We start from the raw sequence: 15,338 nt of genomic DNA, 5'->3' as shown, positions 1-15,338 counted from the left end.
TCACTTCCCTCTATGACACCCTTGTGCTTTGGATACGAGGATGTCTTAAAGGGGGAGGGGAGGGTAAAAGAGTTTCTAGTTGGGGGGAGATTAGTTCAGATTCGACATTACCTGAAGGTTAGAGAGCAGGACTTTCAAGAGGGAATAGACCAGAGGATTGGGAATAGAGGAGGGACAAAAGAGATTGTCACACAGTTGAGATGAGTATTGTTAAATGCATGACCCTTAATGTAAAGGGACTTAATTCACCAGGAAAGAGACATCTTATGATTCAGGAGATAAAACGCCTCCATGCTGATATAACGTTTATTCAAGAGACCCATTTACTACAGGAGGCAGAGCGGCTGTGTAGTAACATGAGATCACAGCAAATATTTTTTGCATCAAGTCTCACAGAAAGGAAAAAAAAACGGAGTCCTGATAGCATTATCCAATAAATACCCCTGGCAAGTGCAAAGGATAGTAAGGGACAAAGGGGGTAGATATCTATTGATGATTGTAAAAGTGGAAGGAGAGGTGTTGACACTTTTAAATATATATGCCCCCAATGACCAACAAGGTGCCTTCTATTCAGACCTATCAGTGCTCCTCTCTAAACATGTTGAAGGGACCCTTTTAATGGGTGGTGATTATAATCTCACACTGCAACCAACACTAGATAATTCTACGCAAGGGATACGCTACTCACAAGCAGATCGATCCCAATTATATAAATTCATGAGACAATGGCAACTAGTAGACATTTGGCGACACAGAAACCCTCAAACTAAAAGCTATACATTTTACTCGGCTGTACACAACTCTCATTCCCGCATAGATTTTTGGATGGGGCACTTGACATTAATGACAAATACAGTGGATATTCAGATATATCCGAGGACATGGTCAGACCATGCTCCAGTAGTCCTTGAGTTGAAATTGAAGGTAATGAGCCCTGGAACGCCACAGTGGCGCTTTAGTGACAAACTACTAGCAGACCCAATCATAGCCGCCAGGATAGAAGCAGATATTAGAGAGTACATTGACATCAATGATAATAATGAAGTATCAGCTGGGATCCTCTGGGAAGGATGTAAGGCCGTGCTCCGGGGAAAAGTTATATCCTTACAAAGCCACCTAGAACGACAAGTAAGAGCGAGGACCCAACAAATACACGCGGAATTAAGAGACCTCACTGAACAATGTGCAGGGCGACCGGGGGCGGGAGCTATAAACCACCGAATACACGCATTACGGACAGAACTTAGGGAAATTCAAATGGCAGAGATAGCAGAGCACCTCCAAAGAGTGAGACAAGCTCATTTCGAATTTGGAAACAAAGCTTCACGGCTACTAGCATTTAAGTTAAAAAAGCACTATACCCATACACAAGTGCCCTCCATATTCAATAGGGAGGGGAAATTATGTATAACAGGAGAAGAGATCAGGACAGTCTTCTCAGACTTTTACACGGCCTTATACAAAACGGAGGGTACTTTAGATGCGCAGGAAGCCCAGAATTATCTTGCAAAGGCGGCCCTACCCACATTGACAATGGTAGAAGCGGAGGCGCTCTCTGCACCGATCACAGCAGATGAGGTGGCGTGGGCCATAAGCGATATGCCTAACGGTAAATCCCCGGGCCCAGATGGATTCACAAACAAATTTTATAAACGGTATAGCAAGCTCTTAATCCCTTTACTAGTCCGAACATTTAATGAGCTTGATACCCAAGAGGAGCTATCCTACACCTGGCGGATAGCAAATGTAGTAGTTTTACCTAAACCCGGAAAGAATCCACAATACTGTGGTTCCTACCGTCCGATCTCCTTGTTGGGATCGGACTACAAGCTTTTTACTAAGATATTGGCTAAGAGACTACAAAGACTCATGCCGAAGCTGGTACAAGAGGACCAGGCGGGATTCATCATGGGAAGGCAAGCAATAGATAACATTCGCAGGGCACTCCACCTGATTCAGGAGGCAACCAATACCAGACAGCCAATGTTGCTCCTGTCTTTAGACGCCGAAAAGGCGTTCGATAGGGTCAATTGGGTCTTTATGTTTGCAGTACTAAAGCGAATGGGATTTGTAGGACGGTTTATAGTATGGCTCCAATTATTATATACCCAGCCATTAGCAATACTGAGAATCAATGGAACCAACTCTGACCCAATAACATTAGAACGTGGGACCCGCCAGGGTTGTGCCCTGTCCCCACTGCTGTTTGCACTAACAATGGAGCCCTTGGCCCAATGCATACGACAACATCCACGCATACATGGTCTCCAGGTGGGGCATCTAACACACAAAGTCATGCTATTCGCCGATGATATCTTATTAACAGTGACTAATCCAGGCGAGTCCTTACCATATATATTACAAGAATTGAATCAATACGGCACCATGTCCGGGTTCCGGGTGAATATAGATAAATCTGAGGCTCTGGGATTGGGACTGGCGGCAGGGGACGAAGCCTCACTGCGACAACAATTCCAGATCAAATGGGTCCAGCGGTCCCTCCGATATCTAGGCATTCAATTAACACCCAAATTGTCGGACCTCCATCAAGTTAACTATCCCCAGAAACTTAAAGAATTGTTTCGAGATCTTGACAGGTGGGAGGGGTTAGAGCTGTCTTGGTTGGGACGTGTGGCAGCCATAAAAATGATGATTTTGCCCAAACTTTTATACCTGTTCCTCGCATTACCATTACCAGTACCGAAGGGATTTTTTCGACAACTTAATAGAAAGGTTTTCGCCTATGTATGGCAACACAAACCACCACGGGTACGAGCGGTTGTTATGTACCAATCAAAAAAAAGAGGAGGAATGGGAGTCCCAAATTTTGCTCTATACCACCAAGCAGCACAGTTACGAGTATTAGCAGAGTGGAGCACTGGTAGTACTAAATCATGGGTCCAGATGGAACAACACTGGATGGGATTAGCAAACTTACGCTCTATACTGTGGCTACCAAAGAGCCAACTCCAGTCTTATATTAGGAAAGCCCCAATAGCAGTGCAATACCCCTTGCAAACATGGTGGGCGGTTAGGCAAAGGACTCTACCCAATAGACTACATTTTCAACAGATGACAATAAAAACTGCCCCGGGATGTCCGTTGGGGGTAGACAATCCTCTTTATGGCCAATGGGAAAGGAGGGGTCTTATCACGCTAAGTCAACTGTGGGAAGATGACCAAGTAACCCCATTTGAAGAATTACAAGAGGACTATGGATTACCAACCTCTCACCTATTTCACTACCAACGATATAGAGATTATATAAACAAGAAAGCAAAAACAGAACTGATTCGGGAGGAGGTAGATATAGAAAGAGCAATGAGGGCGGGTAGCCATAGGGGTTGTGTGTCTCGCCTATATGGGGCCCTGCTTGCTGATCAGGCTCCAATCCAATACTATATACAACGCTGGGAGCGAGATCTACAGATAACTCTAGATGAGACCCAATGGGAAAAAGCTTTAGAACACATGTTACATGCCTCTGTATCTAGTTCTCTCACTGAAAACAGCTATAAAATATTGTATCAATGGTACTATACTCCAAAGAGATTGGTAAAAATGTATGGGAAAGGGTCTGATCAATGTTGGAGAGGATGTACAATGGTGGGGGACATGGCCCATATTTGGTGGTTCTGTCCTAAGATCCAAATATATTGGACGGAATTGATTGATACGTTTGCTCAAGTGACTGGGGTGCGATATTCAGCTAAGCCTGAGATATGCTTACTACATGTTCGTCCACCTGGAGTGCGCCTTGCTGACCACAGACTTACTTCTATATGGTTTATAGCTGGGAAAATAACATTGGCGGCAGCGTGGAAAAGTACAATGGCACCACCGGTGATCTGGGTGATACATAAGATGGACTACCTCTACCAAATGTCAAAACTGACAGCCTTGAAATCGGGACATATAACAAAATTTAACTTGCTATGGGAGCGCTATCGCACATGGAGAGGACACAATGGGATAGATCTTGATGCGCCCCACTTGATTGTTCCTAGACTCTGAAAGCGAATAATTGACCACAATACGACTAACCTTCATTAATGAGTAAGAGTTTCTTCTATGTTTGTGCAGCGCTGCGTACGCCTTGTAGCGCTATAGAAATGCTAAATAGTAGTAGTAGTAGTATGTTAGGTAGAGGGGTAGGGAGGGAGGAGGGAATTTGTTCACTTTCCTGTTATTGGTTATGGAAGTTATATATATGTGTCATATGATTGTGCCATGACAAGTGTTATATATTGTTATTCAAAAATTTCAATAAATATAATTTAAAAAAAAAAAAAAAGACATGTAAGGTCCACTTGACCTTTACAAGTGAATATAATATGGCGAGTGTAGTAGAAGAGGGTCATAGTACATGATGGCAGATAAAAACTGAACTAGGCCAAGATGGAGACAACCAGCATGTCTGTGACCAGCCCTACAGCCTTCCCTTGGGGCACAAGGTGACTGATGCTTTCACTAATTTTTTTGCTGTACATCAGAAGCTGGAGAACCACTGCAGAAGATTTAATTTGAGGTTTTTAAACTTCCCAAAAGTCCCCAATTATGGTTCCCAGTGATAAGCTCAAGTGATATTTTAAAGAGGTTTTGATAAATCCATTCCCCCCACCTTAGGTGGTCAGTGACTCAGATGTTTGGGAGGCTAAAGTGGGATGTGACTGGGGTGGAGCAGGGCCAGGATGGTAAGATAGGGTATGGCAAGGCAAGTTAAAAATCTCAAGATAGTGGGTCGCAACACTGTCAGTAGTAAAGGGGCAGCGGGGCACGTCTGAAAACAACAGGGAAGGAGCCCTTCACTCTGTCTCTCTGGTGTAGCCACCTGCTTCCTCCTAGTACTAGAAATATGAATAACAAACTCACTCCAGGGAATTATGTACCAAAAACATTAAAACAATGCACCAAAATAATATTAAAAGAACAATAACACTTAGCGTCCAGTCCAAAATCTTTCTGTTGGCCTTGTGAACAGTGTGTCCAGCAGCAGTGTAACAAAAATCCTGTGATTGCTGGCAACCATAAAATGCAGGCTGTGAAAACTGTAAGGCTGGTTATAGCTATTCTGCAGGCTCTTTTATATGCTTTAATTTGTAATTTTTCAATTTGTATTTTGTATTTCTTATCTTTTTATTACTTTTTATTCTTTATATAACCTGTGGATTAAAAAAGTATTAAATATTTATTTATCTGACCCTGGAGGTTAGGGGCTTCCTGGGTTGTCCTGTGGTCCGGGTGCTCCATTGGTGGCCACCAGAGTGACTTGTTTGAGGTCCGGAGGAATTTTGGGGGGTCTCTGGAAGGAGGTTGCACCATCTCCGACCTTCCCCAATGCTGCTTGGCCGAGGAATGAGAGGAGGCTCTGAGCATGCTCACTTTGCTCAGTTTTTCCACACGTGTGGTAGTGAAGCTGACACTAGGCCTGAATCGAATTTGAGAGGCAACGCAGTAAATCACAGTGTTTTCTTGCTACTGTGGAGGGTCCTCTGGGACCCGGATTGGAGGTCATATCTTGACCCTGTGGGGAACTAGGTAAAGGGTCTGGTGGCTCAAAATTCTGCTTAATTTATTTTAAAAATGTGTTTTTTGGTCTACTGGGCCAGGGGTTAATTTTTGGTGGAAACTGGAGGTAGTTATGGGTTTCTGAGAACCTCTTTAGGTGGGATAGTATTTTGAAGTTTTTGGAAAAAAATCACTTTTGAGGTACAATAGGAAGGTTTTGGTTTGGGCCATTTCTGAGCTTTAAATTTGTTTTTTTTGAGTGGGTGTTGCTTGGTGGGGGGGGGGGGGGTGAGGTAATGCAGAATTTTATTAGAGTGGATGTCTAGTTTTGTGGGGGTTTTGAGAATAATTTATGGAAGTCCTTAAATCTGTGTTTAAATGTATGTATATATATATATATATAGTATAATATATGTGATTTGATGGAATTAATGGTTATAGGCCATTTTGTCATATCAGTCAATCCAAAGAGGGTAGAAGTGCATACCAAAGGGTAAATGCAAAAACAAAAGTACAGTTGACCTCCAGAAACAGGACAATGAAGGCTGCTTTATTGGAAAGACCTGACATTCGGCTACCAACCAGCTGCATCAAATTGCAGAACTCTTAAATGATAAAGATAAAGTCTTCTGTATATTCAGTTCAGCCAACACCGCTAACTGTTTTGGTGGTTTTCCAATCTGCAGGAAGTGTCAGCAGGCAGCAATTCTTTCCTTCTGTTTTCATAAGTACATAAGTATTGCCATACTGGGAAAGACCAAAGGTCCATCGAGCCCAGCATCCTGTTTCCAACAGTGGCCAATCCAGGTCACAAATACCTGGCAAGATCACTTCTGGTGTTTTACCCCTGCCATAACCATTAAATGTGTTTATTTTATTATTATTATGGGGGGGGGGGGTGCTTCTTTGCCTAGTTGATCCTACCCCGAGTACTGATGCAAAGGGGTCTCATCCTCTGCTGTGAGCTGGAGAGAATTAGAGAGACAGGGAAAACAAAAGCAGCATGTTGCGTGCAAGTGGTAAGTGCAGGCGCAGGGCTCTCGCGCGGCTCAGCAGCACCGGCTACTTTACAGGAGGGAGGAAACTCAGGCGCTGCGCCTTTAAGAACTGGGTCACTGTTGCTAGGTAACCGGGGAGACGAAGCGCGACCTGCCCCGCCCTCTCTATAGCACTGGCATTGCGCAAGGGTTTTGCTGGGAAACGCGACAACTATGGTCTCCTCCAAGGAGACGGCGTGACGTCAAAACGTTGAAGCCACGTAGGGTGGAACTTGTCTGTTTCCCCTTCCTCGCGTTGTACACTCCAAGCAAACGTAAGAGCTGGTGCGTCCACGTCGTTCTTTATTGTCTGAATCATTTTAATTTAATCTCACTTATATTTTCAAACATGCTGATTTGTGCAGCATAGGGATGTACACAGAGGAAATACAATAATGCAATAACTGTGTCATTTGGAGGGGCTGGTTATAGGGACACCCTGGCATGTGTTATATTGATGCAGAGATTTTGTTTCTCCTGGTAAAGAGACACTAAAACAGACTTCATGTTATGAGAATCAGGTGCTGAACATTTACAGTTTCAGTCTATCTATTTTACTTATTGATGGCAATTATATCCCACGTTAAACATTAATTAGGTTGAAACCTGGGAGCATTTAAAATCTTTTTTTTCTCTGTTCCTAGAAAGTGGTGAAGGCGGTTAGCTTAGCAGAGTTTAAAAAGGGGTTGGACGGTTTCCTAAAGGACAAGTCCATAAACCGCTACTAAACGGACTTGGAAAAATCCAAAATTCCAGGAATAACATGTATAGAATGTTTGTACGTTTGGGAAGCTTGCCAGGTGCCCTTGGCCTGGATTGGCCGCTGTTGTGGACAGGATGCTGGGCTCGATGGACCCTTGGTCTTTTCCCAGTATGGCATTACTTATGTACTTATGTAGATCAAAAGAGAAAGATGGTTTGTGGGAACTTGCTCCTTTTGTTTTGTGGAATGCACTGTACATTATAAAAATGCTCTTAATATTGTTTATTACTACTATTTAAAACTAAGATATTAAATAATGAGGACAGAGCACTTTCATGCAGAAGTGTAGAGTCAGTTTGAATGTGCCCAACATTCAAGGCCTTTGTCATGGAGGTTATCTCTTCTCCCACTTTCTCCCAAATTACTCCTCACCGGCCTCCCACTTAGCCACCTATCCCCCCTTCAATCTGTTCAGAACTCTGCTGCACTCTTATATTCCGCCAGAACCAATACACTCATATCACCCCTCTCCTCAGGTCACTTCACTGGCTTCCAATCAGATACCGCATTCAGTTCAAGCTTCTCCTTCTTACCTACAAATGCATTCAGTCTGCTGCCCCTCACTACCTTTCTCCCCTTACGTTCCCACCCGAAACCTCCGTTCACAGGACAAATCCCTCCTCTCAGTACCCTGCGCCACCACCGCCAACTCCAGGCTCTGCTCATTCTGCCTCGCCTCACCCCATGCTTGGAACAACCTTCCTGAGCCCTTACGCCAAGCCCCCTCCCTGCCCACCTTCAAGTCTTTGCTTAAAGCCCACCTCTTCAATGCTGCCTTCGGCACCTAACTCTTACCGTTCAGTAATCCAGACTGCCCCAATTTGACTGCCCCTTTCAGACTGACTGTTCACTTGTCTTTTAGATTGTAAGCTCCTTGAGCAGGGACTGTCCCTCTATGTTAAATTGTACAGCACTGCGTAACCCTAGTAGCACTTTAGAAATGTTAAGTAGTAGTAGTAGATTGAATAATAGGCCTCAACGTTTCAAGTCCCTACTGTCCAAGCATTGTTGTTTTTGGTGAGCCTGGTAGCTAGGGGTTTCCACTTGTGAGAATACAACTGGGCCTGCTTGTCCTTGGAGAAAGCAAGGTTACCTCCCGTTTGAGTTGAATTCTTTAGTTTTATTACAATGACTGAGGGACCCGCACTTGCTCATCGGGTGGGAAGGCACCAGTGCGTGTGTGTGGAACGCTACTATAAAGTTCTTGATCTTGCTAGTTAGCATCCACAGCAGGCTCTGTCAGATGACGTCACCCAGCCGTGAGAATACTTGGTCTGCTGTCCATGAGTTTCTTCCCTCCCGTTTGCTGCTGATCTCACTGGAGTAAATGACTTTACCGCTGTCTGTTCCTGTCTGCTTTGTTCTGATCAGTGTGAGTCTCCTTCCCTGTGTTCCCTGCTTGTCTCACTGGAATACATAACTTGTCCTCTCTCTCTTCCACAGGTTATTTAAAAGAGGATGTAGACACGGTCGCCATTTTGAAGCCCGCGCTGATAGATCTAAAGGCCATGTTCTGAAGGTTTGGATGAACATTTTTTTTAATCCATTATTTTTAAGAGTTAAGATGAATGCTAAAAATGTTTTTTTTTCCCTATAGAAGATAGCTGGTCCCTGGTTTCTTTTAAAGGTGAGTGTTCTGTATATAAATGAAAGTAAAAACGTATCGTGAGAATGAGATGAATTAATGGAATTATCAAACTAGAAGAAATATAAAAGGACCCATAGGACTAGTGTAATTTGAGCTCAATATTAAAACGCTCGATAAGAAAAATGAACTCTAACGGTCCATTAAAAATGTATTATTAGAGCGAATAAGTGTGGTAGTAATTATAGTTTTGGCCTGGGACTTTAGTAGTTTTTAATCCATTTATGTGTGATTTGGAAATGGGAACAAGTGACGTGATCGTATTTGCAGTTGACACAAAATTGTTGGATCATTGGCTCATTGCAATACCTCAGTCTTTAGCCCTGTGGTTCTCAAACCTGGTCCTGGAGGCCCCCCAGCCAGTCAGGTTTTCAGTATATCCACAATGAATATTCATGAGAGAGATCTGCCTGCAGTGGAGGCAATGCATGCAAATCTCTCTGCTGAATATTCATTGTGGCTATCCTGAAAACCCGAGTGGCTGGGGGGCCTCCAGGACCACTGATTTAGCCCATTAAGCATCCGTATTTCCTCTCCTATATTTCAACTGAACTTTCGGAAAGACTTGTCACTTCTGTATCAAGCTTAATTGTGACTATCCACAGTTTATTTATTTAATTGTAATAAAATTGTTGGAAACTCATAAAGCAAGTTCTCTCATAAGGAAGTTAATTGGGTTTAGGTCACTGTTTAACCCAGCAATAGATATGATGAGGACAGTAGCTTCATGGTCCCATTGTTGGAAGAGATTTGAAGAATTTTCTAAAACTTTCTAGGGTTTCAGGGTTTAAAATTAATGTGGGAAAATCATCAGTAAGACGGGGTATAGGTCCAAGTGCTGTACATAGTCAGGACAACTGGACATTTAGGGATTTGGCTGTGGGTAAAGCAGTTGTGAGCTTAATTATGTGCCTTGTGAGACCATAGAAGAGTTAAGGTCACTGATCTGTGGTCATAAGTTGGATGGATCAGCTGGAATCACTGTTCAACCAGGCCTTCAATGGAAGAAGTAACTAACTCGTTAGTCTCACTCACACGCACAAGGATTGACTCGGGCCGCACATACTGCAGTGGGACATGTTTATCCACTCTTACCCTAGCTGAGATAATATTTAACCATCTCTCTGACCTCATGTGCAACTTTCTTTAAATCAGTCACCTTACTTTCTGTCTATATGTTCCATCTTTGCTTTACCCTTCACTATCAGTTATAATGTTCTAGTACATATTGTGTTGACGTAAGTAGTATACTATGCCATACTTTGTATTGTTGTTTGAATATTTTTACTGCTGTAATTGTCTATTGTTCATGTTTGATCTATTCTTACTGTTCACCGCCTTGAGTGAATTTCCTTCAAAATGGCGATAAATAAATCCTAAGAAATAAAATAACCATATGACCCCTGTGGAACTCCCTTCACAGACTTTTGCAAAGTTTAAGCTCGTTTGTTCATGTTGGCGTCAATGGTGGCAGTCATGACTTTAATCCTAAATATTTCTCGTGCTCTCGTCTACTATTAGGGAATTCTGTTTTCTCTCCTTGATTTGCTTTGCTTTCCTGTCTGAATTGTAGTTCCTTTCAGTTTGATATTTTATTTTAGAATTATAAACCATTTTGCTTGATTGTGAAAGATGGTATATCAAGAATACAAAAAAAAAAACAATAAATGATTAAAACTTACCTTTTTAGAAAATTTGTGCTAAATAATGTTAAATAGAATATGTAGGTCAGGAATGTTACGTTTTGTTATTCCTGGAAATGTCCAGTTTTCTTTGTGTGATCCGCATTGAACAGAAAGGTATATGGTGGAACATAAATTTATTGTTAATTTTAATAAACAATCTCTATACTAACCTTCCATTTAAAGTATCCATTTATATTCCAATATGTTTAGAACAGCAAATGATCTAATAGTGGGAAGCTCCAAGTGGAGGACAGGGTCGTGGCCTACTCTTATTTTAAAATATCTTATAAGGTGACACTCTGAATCAGATGGAAGTGGACTAAAGTGGAAGAAAGCAAGGTCGGCACCCAAAGAAATTTTGACCTGCAGGAGTAGTCTGAGTAGGCGTTGGGAGGCAGGGCAGAAAGTCTGGACTGTAAGGCTGTATTCCTTGAATTTTGTACGTCCCATGTTACTTTTTTTGTATTCTGCCTTCATCCTCATGGCTAAGTCAGGCAATTAATTTTGCACATTACAATTCCACATAGTAAAATCATTTATTTTTTTTCTGAGCTACGGTGTAGGAAGTGTAGTAGAAAACTGGTGGAAGTGTGGGGTGGGGGGGGGGGGGGGGGGGGGGGGGATACAGCTGTACCAGCTGGAATCTTTTACTCTCTGCAGCAGCTTTTGGCTTCATTATCTGCAGCTCAGATCCTTCACACATTTGATTAGGACTTGGGAATAGTGTGCAAAGGCGAGTAGATTGCAGATTAGCCTCTTTAATGTACCACAGTGGTTCCAAAACCTAATCCTGGAGGACCCCAGACAGTCAGGTTTTCTGGATAGCTGTAATATGCAATGCAGTGGAAGCAGTGCATGCAAATCAATCTCATAAATATTTATTACAGATATGCAGAAAACCTGACTGGTAGGGTTCCCCCAGGACAGATTTGGAAACCACTGTGCTACAGACTACAAAGTGGTTGACTTTCTAGGCTACATAACACGGTTACCGAGACACGTTTGTGTGAGTCCCTTGGACTGAATGGTGAGGGAAGCTGATGGAGCTGAAGTCACAGAGAAGAGCAGACGAAGAACCCAGTAAATGTCCAGTTGCTTTACTTTATAGGCAGCGCCAGTACGTAATCCTGCTGCGAAGCTCTCTGACTCCATGCGAGTTGCAAGAGTGAGCGGCAGCCTCTCTGCTAACAGTTGGCGAAGCAGTGGGATGACAGAGGTCAGAATATTCAGCCTGGAAGTGAAACTCTGCTCTGTTGGGCTTAGGAGAGAAGGGGCAGCTCTTCACTAGTCCAGGGACCTTCTATGTGGCAGGTTAGCCCATCCCCAGCTTCTCATCAACTAACAATCCTGAATCTTTTTTTAACTTAAGGTGCAGAAAAGAAACAAAGGAGGTGACGGATGGAAATTTTGATGATTACTCCGAATGTTCGAAAGGATAATGGATAGAGCAACATCTACTTTGATCAAGAATCCAACCCTGTCTGGCCTCTCCCAGGTTACAGATGGTCTTTATATCAGCAATGCTTTTGCAGCAAATAACGGAGCTTCCCTGTCTGCCAAGCAGATTGCGTGCGTCATCACAGTCTCTAAGGAGAAGCTGAACTGTACCTCTCCCACTGTGGAGTATGTGCAGGTCCCTGTGTCCGATTCCCCCCATGCCTGTTTGTCTGATTCTTTTGATTCCATGACGGATAAAATCCACAGTGTTAAAATGCAGGGAGGCCGGACATTACTGCATTGTGATGCAGGAATCAGCAGATCTGCAACCCTATGTTTGGCCTACCTGATGAAGTATGATTCCATGTCGCTGCTGGAAGCCCATGTGTGGCTGAAATCCTGCCGACCCATCATCAGGCCCAACACTGGTTTCTGGAAACAGCTCATTAGCTACGAGCTTAAACTTTTTGGGAAAAACACAGTTAAAATGGTCAGCTCTCCATTTGGAGATATACCAGATGTTTATGAAAAAGAAACCAGAGGAATGATTCCTGTGTGAAAGACAGACACGAATAACAGAATAACAGTGACTTTGGATAACAGCTAGCCGTGAATTGCTGGAGAGAAGTGCTAGAAGCAGTCCATGGCATTCTTAGATTTCAGCTGAAATCTCCATTTCTCGACATGGGATAAGCTAGTTAGGTTAATAGCAAAGTCCCTGGAAAGAGAAAATACTTCATGTTGTGACCAGAGAAGGAGTGGACTGTTACTGCCCCTTGCTTCCTTACCCATCACACTTCCTTGCATCCAGCCGTGGTAGACGCTTCAGACAGGAAACTGTATGTATGTTCACTTTTGAATTCTGTCTAGTCCATCATGAAAGCTCGAAATGCCATGGATGTGCTTGTTGGACTTTGATCTGTTTCCACTTCAAGCTGTAGAACTTTTTATGCCTATTTCTGTGGCTTGTCAGAAACCCACTTTAAAAAGTCACTGGGTCAAGATTCAAAAGGCTCCTTCCCAGTTAAATCTTACTGAGTTATAGGTTCTAACCTGCCAGTTGAGGGGCAGTCCTGGAAGTTATGTGGAAAATCAAACGAAAAGGCAGACCTTGTAAAAGAATATAGGTCTTTATTACTGAATAAAAAGCTCTGCCTTATCGTTTTATTTAATAACAAGAAAAAGCACAGCTGGGCCTTTGGGACTGAGATAAGAAGAGTCCTTTAATTCTGAAAAAAGACCCGACAGGTGCTGTGTTTCTGCGTAAAAACGCCTGCCTCAGGGCTCCAGATCCTTCTTAGAGATAAAATGATATAAGATTGGAAAAACCAACCAGTCAGGATATATCGCCTAAGGCAAAATAATTGTCCACACTATCGTGCAAAATTATGTCTGTAAAAAACTGACGGCGTTGTGCACGATAGTGTGGACAATTATTTCGCCTTGGGTGATATATCCTGACTGGTTGGTTTTTCCAATCTTGTATAATTTTATCTCTAAGAACAATCTGGACCCCTGAGGCAGGCGTTTTTATGCCGAAACACAGCACCTGTCGGGTCTTTTTTCAGAATTAAAGGACTCTTCTTATCTCAGTTCCAAGGCCCAGCTGTCCTTTTTCTTGTTATTTTGTTTGTATGCTGTTTTACCCTCTCTTTTGTTATCTTCTCGTTTTATTTTGCATGTTGGATTTAGCGGACTGTTTGCCTTGTTTGCTGACTGCGGGAAGTTATATGGACACAGGTAATATTTAGTGTCAGTGCTTTGCATAGTTAACTGGGCAGGATGGAGCAGGTAGTTATCAGTCCTGACCTTGCCCAGTTAGCTGTGTGAGTATCAGCTGTGTCCACATAAATTTCAGGTATTGAGGCTAACTCGGATACTCAATGCCGATGTCTAGACACGGCCTAACGTTGCATATTTGGGTCTGACTTTGCTGGGGATGGTCAAGGTTTTTTCAAAAGACACTGTTGCAGGCTCAATGTTGTCCTCCATGTTTTGAGTATCTTTCTGAAAGTTAGAGGGTTGGGAGCAAGTCTGAGAAGCAGTAATAGTCCCTTACGAGTGCAGGTCCTTTGGCGGCTCAGTGTGGGATGGTGTATAACAGTGGCATAGCTGCGTGGGGCCAGGGGGGCCTGGGCCCCCGTAGATTTGGCCCTGGACCCCCTGCCGACGACCCTCTCAATCCCACCGCCAACCCTCCCCTGCCGTCGCTGTGGGCTACCTTTGCTGGCTGGGGACCCTAATCCCCGCCAGCCGAGGAGGTCCTCTTCTTCCCGCGAAGGCTTTGTTCTGTTTCTGACATCACGTCAGACTCACAGAAACAGAACGAAGCCTTGCAGATCAGCCAGGCTTTGTTCTGTTTCTGTGAGTCTGACGTCCTGCACGTACAACATGCAGGACGTCAGAAACAGAACGAAGCCTTCGCAGGAAGAAGAGGACCTCGGCTGGCGGGGATTGAGGTCCCCCGCCAGCAAAGGTAGGCGATGGCGGGGGAGATATGGCGGCAGGAGGGGGAGTCGAGAGGGTGATCGGCAGGGGTTGTCAAAGTTGGCGGCGGCATGGGGGGTCGATAATGGCTGGGGGGGGGGGGGCTAAAATGTGCCCCCTCACCTCGGGCTCTGCACCCCCCTCCCGCCAAAGTCTGATGTATAAGGATTTAGGCAACTCAGTAGAGCATTGGAAGTCAGTGCAGAGATTTTAAAATATCAGTGATGTTCACATTCTAAAGAGTGAGAATGACCAGGTTGACAGCACCGAGTCCTTTATTTAGGAATGATGGGTCCACAGTTTGAAGGTCGTCATTTTTTAAAATAAAGGACTCGCTACTGTCATCCTGGTCCATTTGCCTGGCTCTGTATGTGGCAGTGATTTGGTCCCTTCCGTCAGATGTCCTCATTCTTCCACATATTCTGGATCAGCTGCAAGGATTGGTTAATTTTTAACTTTTTACTGTAGATTGTGTAAATTGGATTATAAAAGCTGAAGTATAAATAAATAAATAAAGATCTTCTTGGAATTTCCATGTAACATGAAGGGCAACCTGGGTTCAGTTCGAACTGCAGCTCCTTGTGACCTTGGGCAAGTCACTTAACCCTCCATTGCCCAGGTACAAAAATGTAGATTGTGAGCCCTCTAGGGACAGAAAAAGTACCTGCATATCATGTGTACAGCACTGCGTGCAGCTAGTAGCGCTATAGAAATGAACATATGAATTTATCTTCTTGGGCAGACTGGATGGACCATGCAGGTCTTTTTCTGCCGTC

General features: G+C 43.5%; 1 protein-coding gene across 4 annotated transcripts; it reads left to right on the top strand.

The window, feature by feature from the left end:
- The first annotated feature begins 6,790 nt into the window (after positions 1 to 6,790).
- Positions 6,791 to 14,224, top strand: DUSP18 (dual specificity phosphatase 18). 4 transcript variants are annotated; one of them, XM_030217683.1, is made up of 4 exons: positions 6,791 to 6,830; positions 8,752 to 8,827; positions 8,906 to 8,935; positions 12,008 to 14,224. In XM_030217683.1, the coding sequence occupies exon 4, from the start codon at positions 12,062 to 12,064 to the stop codon at positions 12,632 to 12,634; it is 573 nt and encodes a 190-aa protein (XP_030073543.1). In that variant the 5' UTR covers positions 6,791 to 6,830; positions 8,752 to 8,827; positions 8,906 to 8,935; positions 12,008 to 12,061; the 3' UTR covers positions 12,635 to 14,224. The 4 variants fall into 4 exon arrangements, with proteins under 4 accessions (XP_030073543.1, XP_030073542.1, XP_030073544.1 ...); XM_030217682.1 differs by having other exon boundaries at positions 6,806 to 6,853; XM_030217684.1 differs by lacking the exon at positions 8,906 to 8,935 and having other exon boundaries at positions 6,806 to 6,853.
- The last annotated feature ends 1,114 nt before the right edge of the window (positions 14,225 to 15,338 follow it).

This window comes from Microcaecilia unicolor, chromosome 11 (assembly GCF_901765095.1).
Source record: "Microcaecilia unicolor chromosome 11, aMicUni1.1, whole genome shotgun sequence".
In the NCBI taxonomy this organism is placed as follows: Eukaryota; Metazoa; Chordata; class Amphibia; order Gymnophiona; family Siphonopidae; genus Microcaecilia; species Microcaecilia unicolor.
This window is presented reverse-complemented; position numbering and strand designations above follow the sequence as displayed.

Coding starts and splice junctions, on each gene's coding strand:
- DUSP18 (XM_030217683.1), top strand. CDS start 12,062: ATGTTCGAAAGGATAATGGATAGAGCAACATCTACTTTGATCAAGAAT.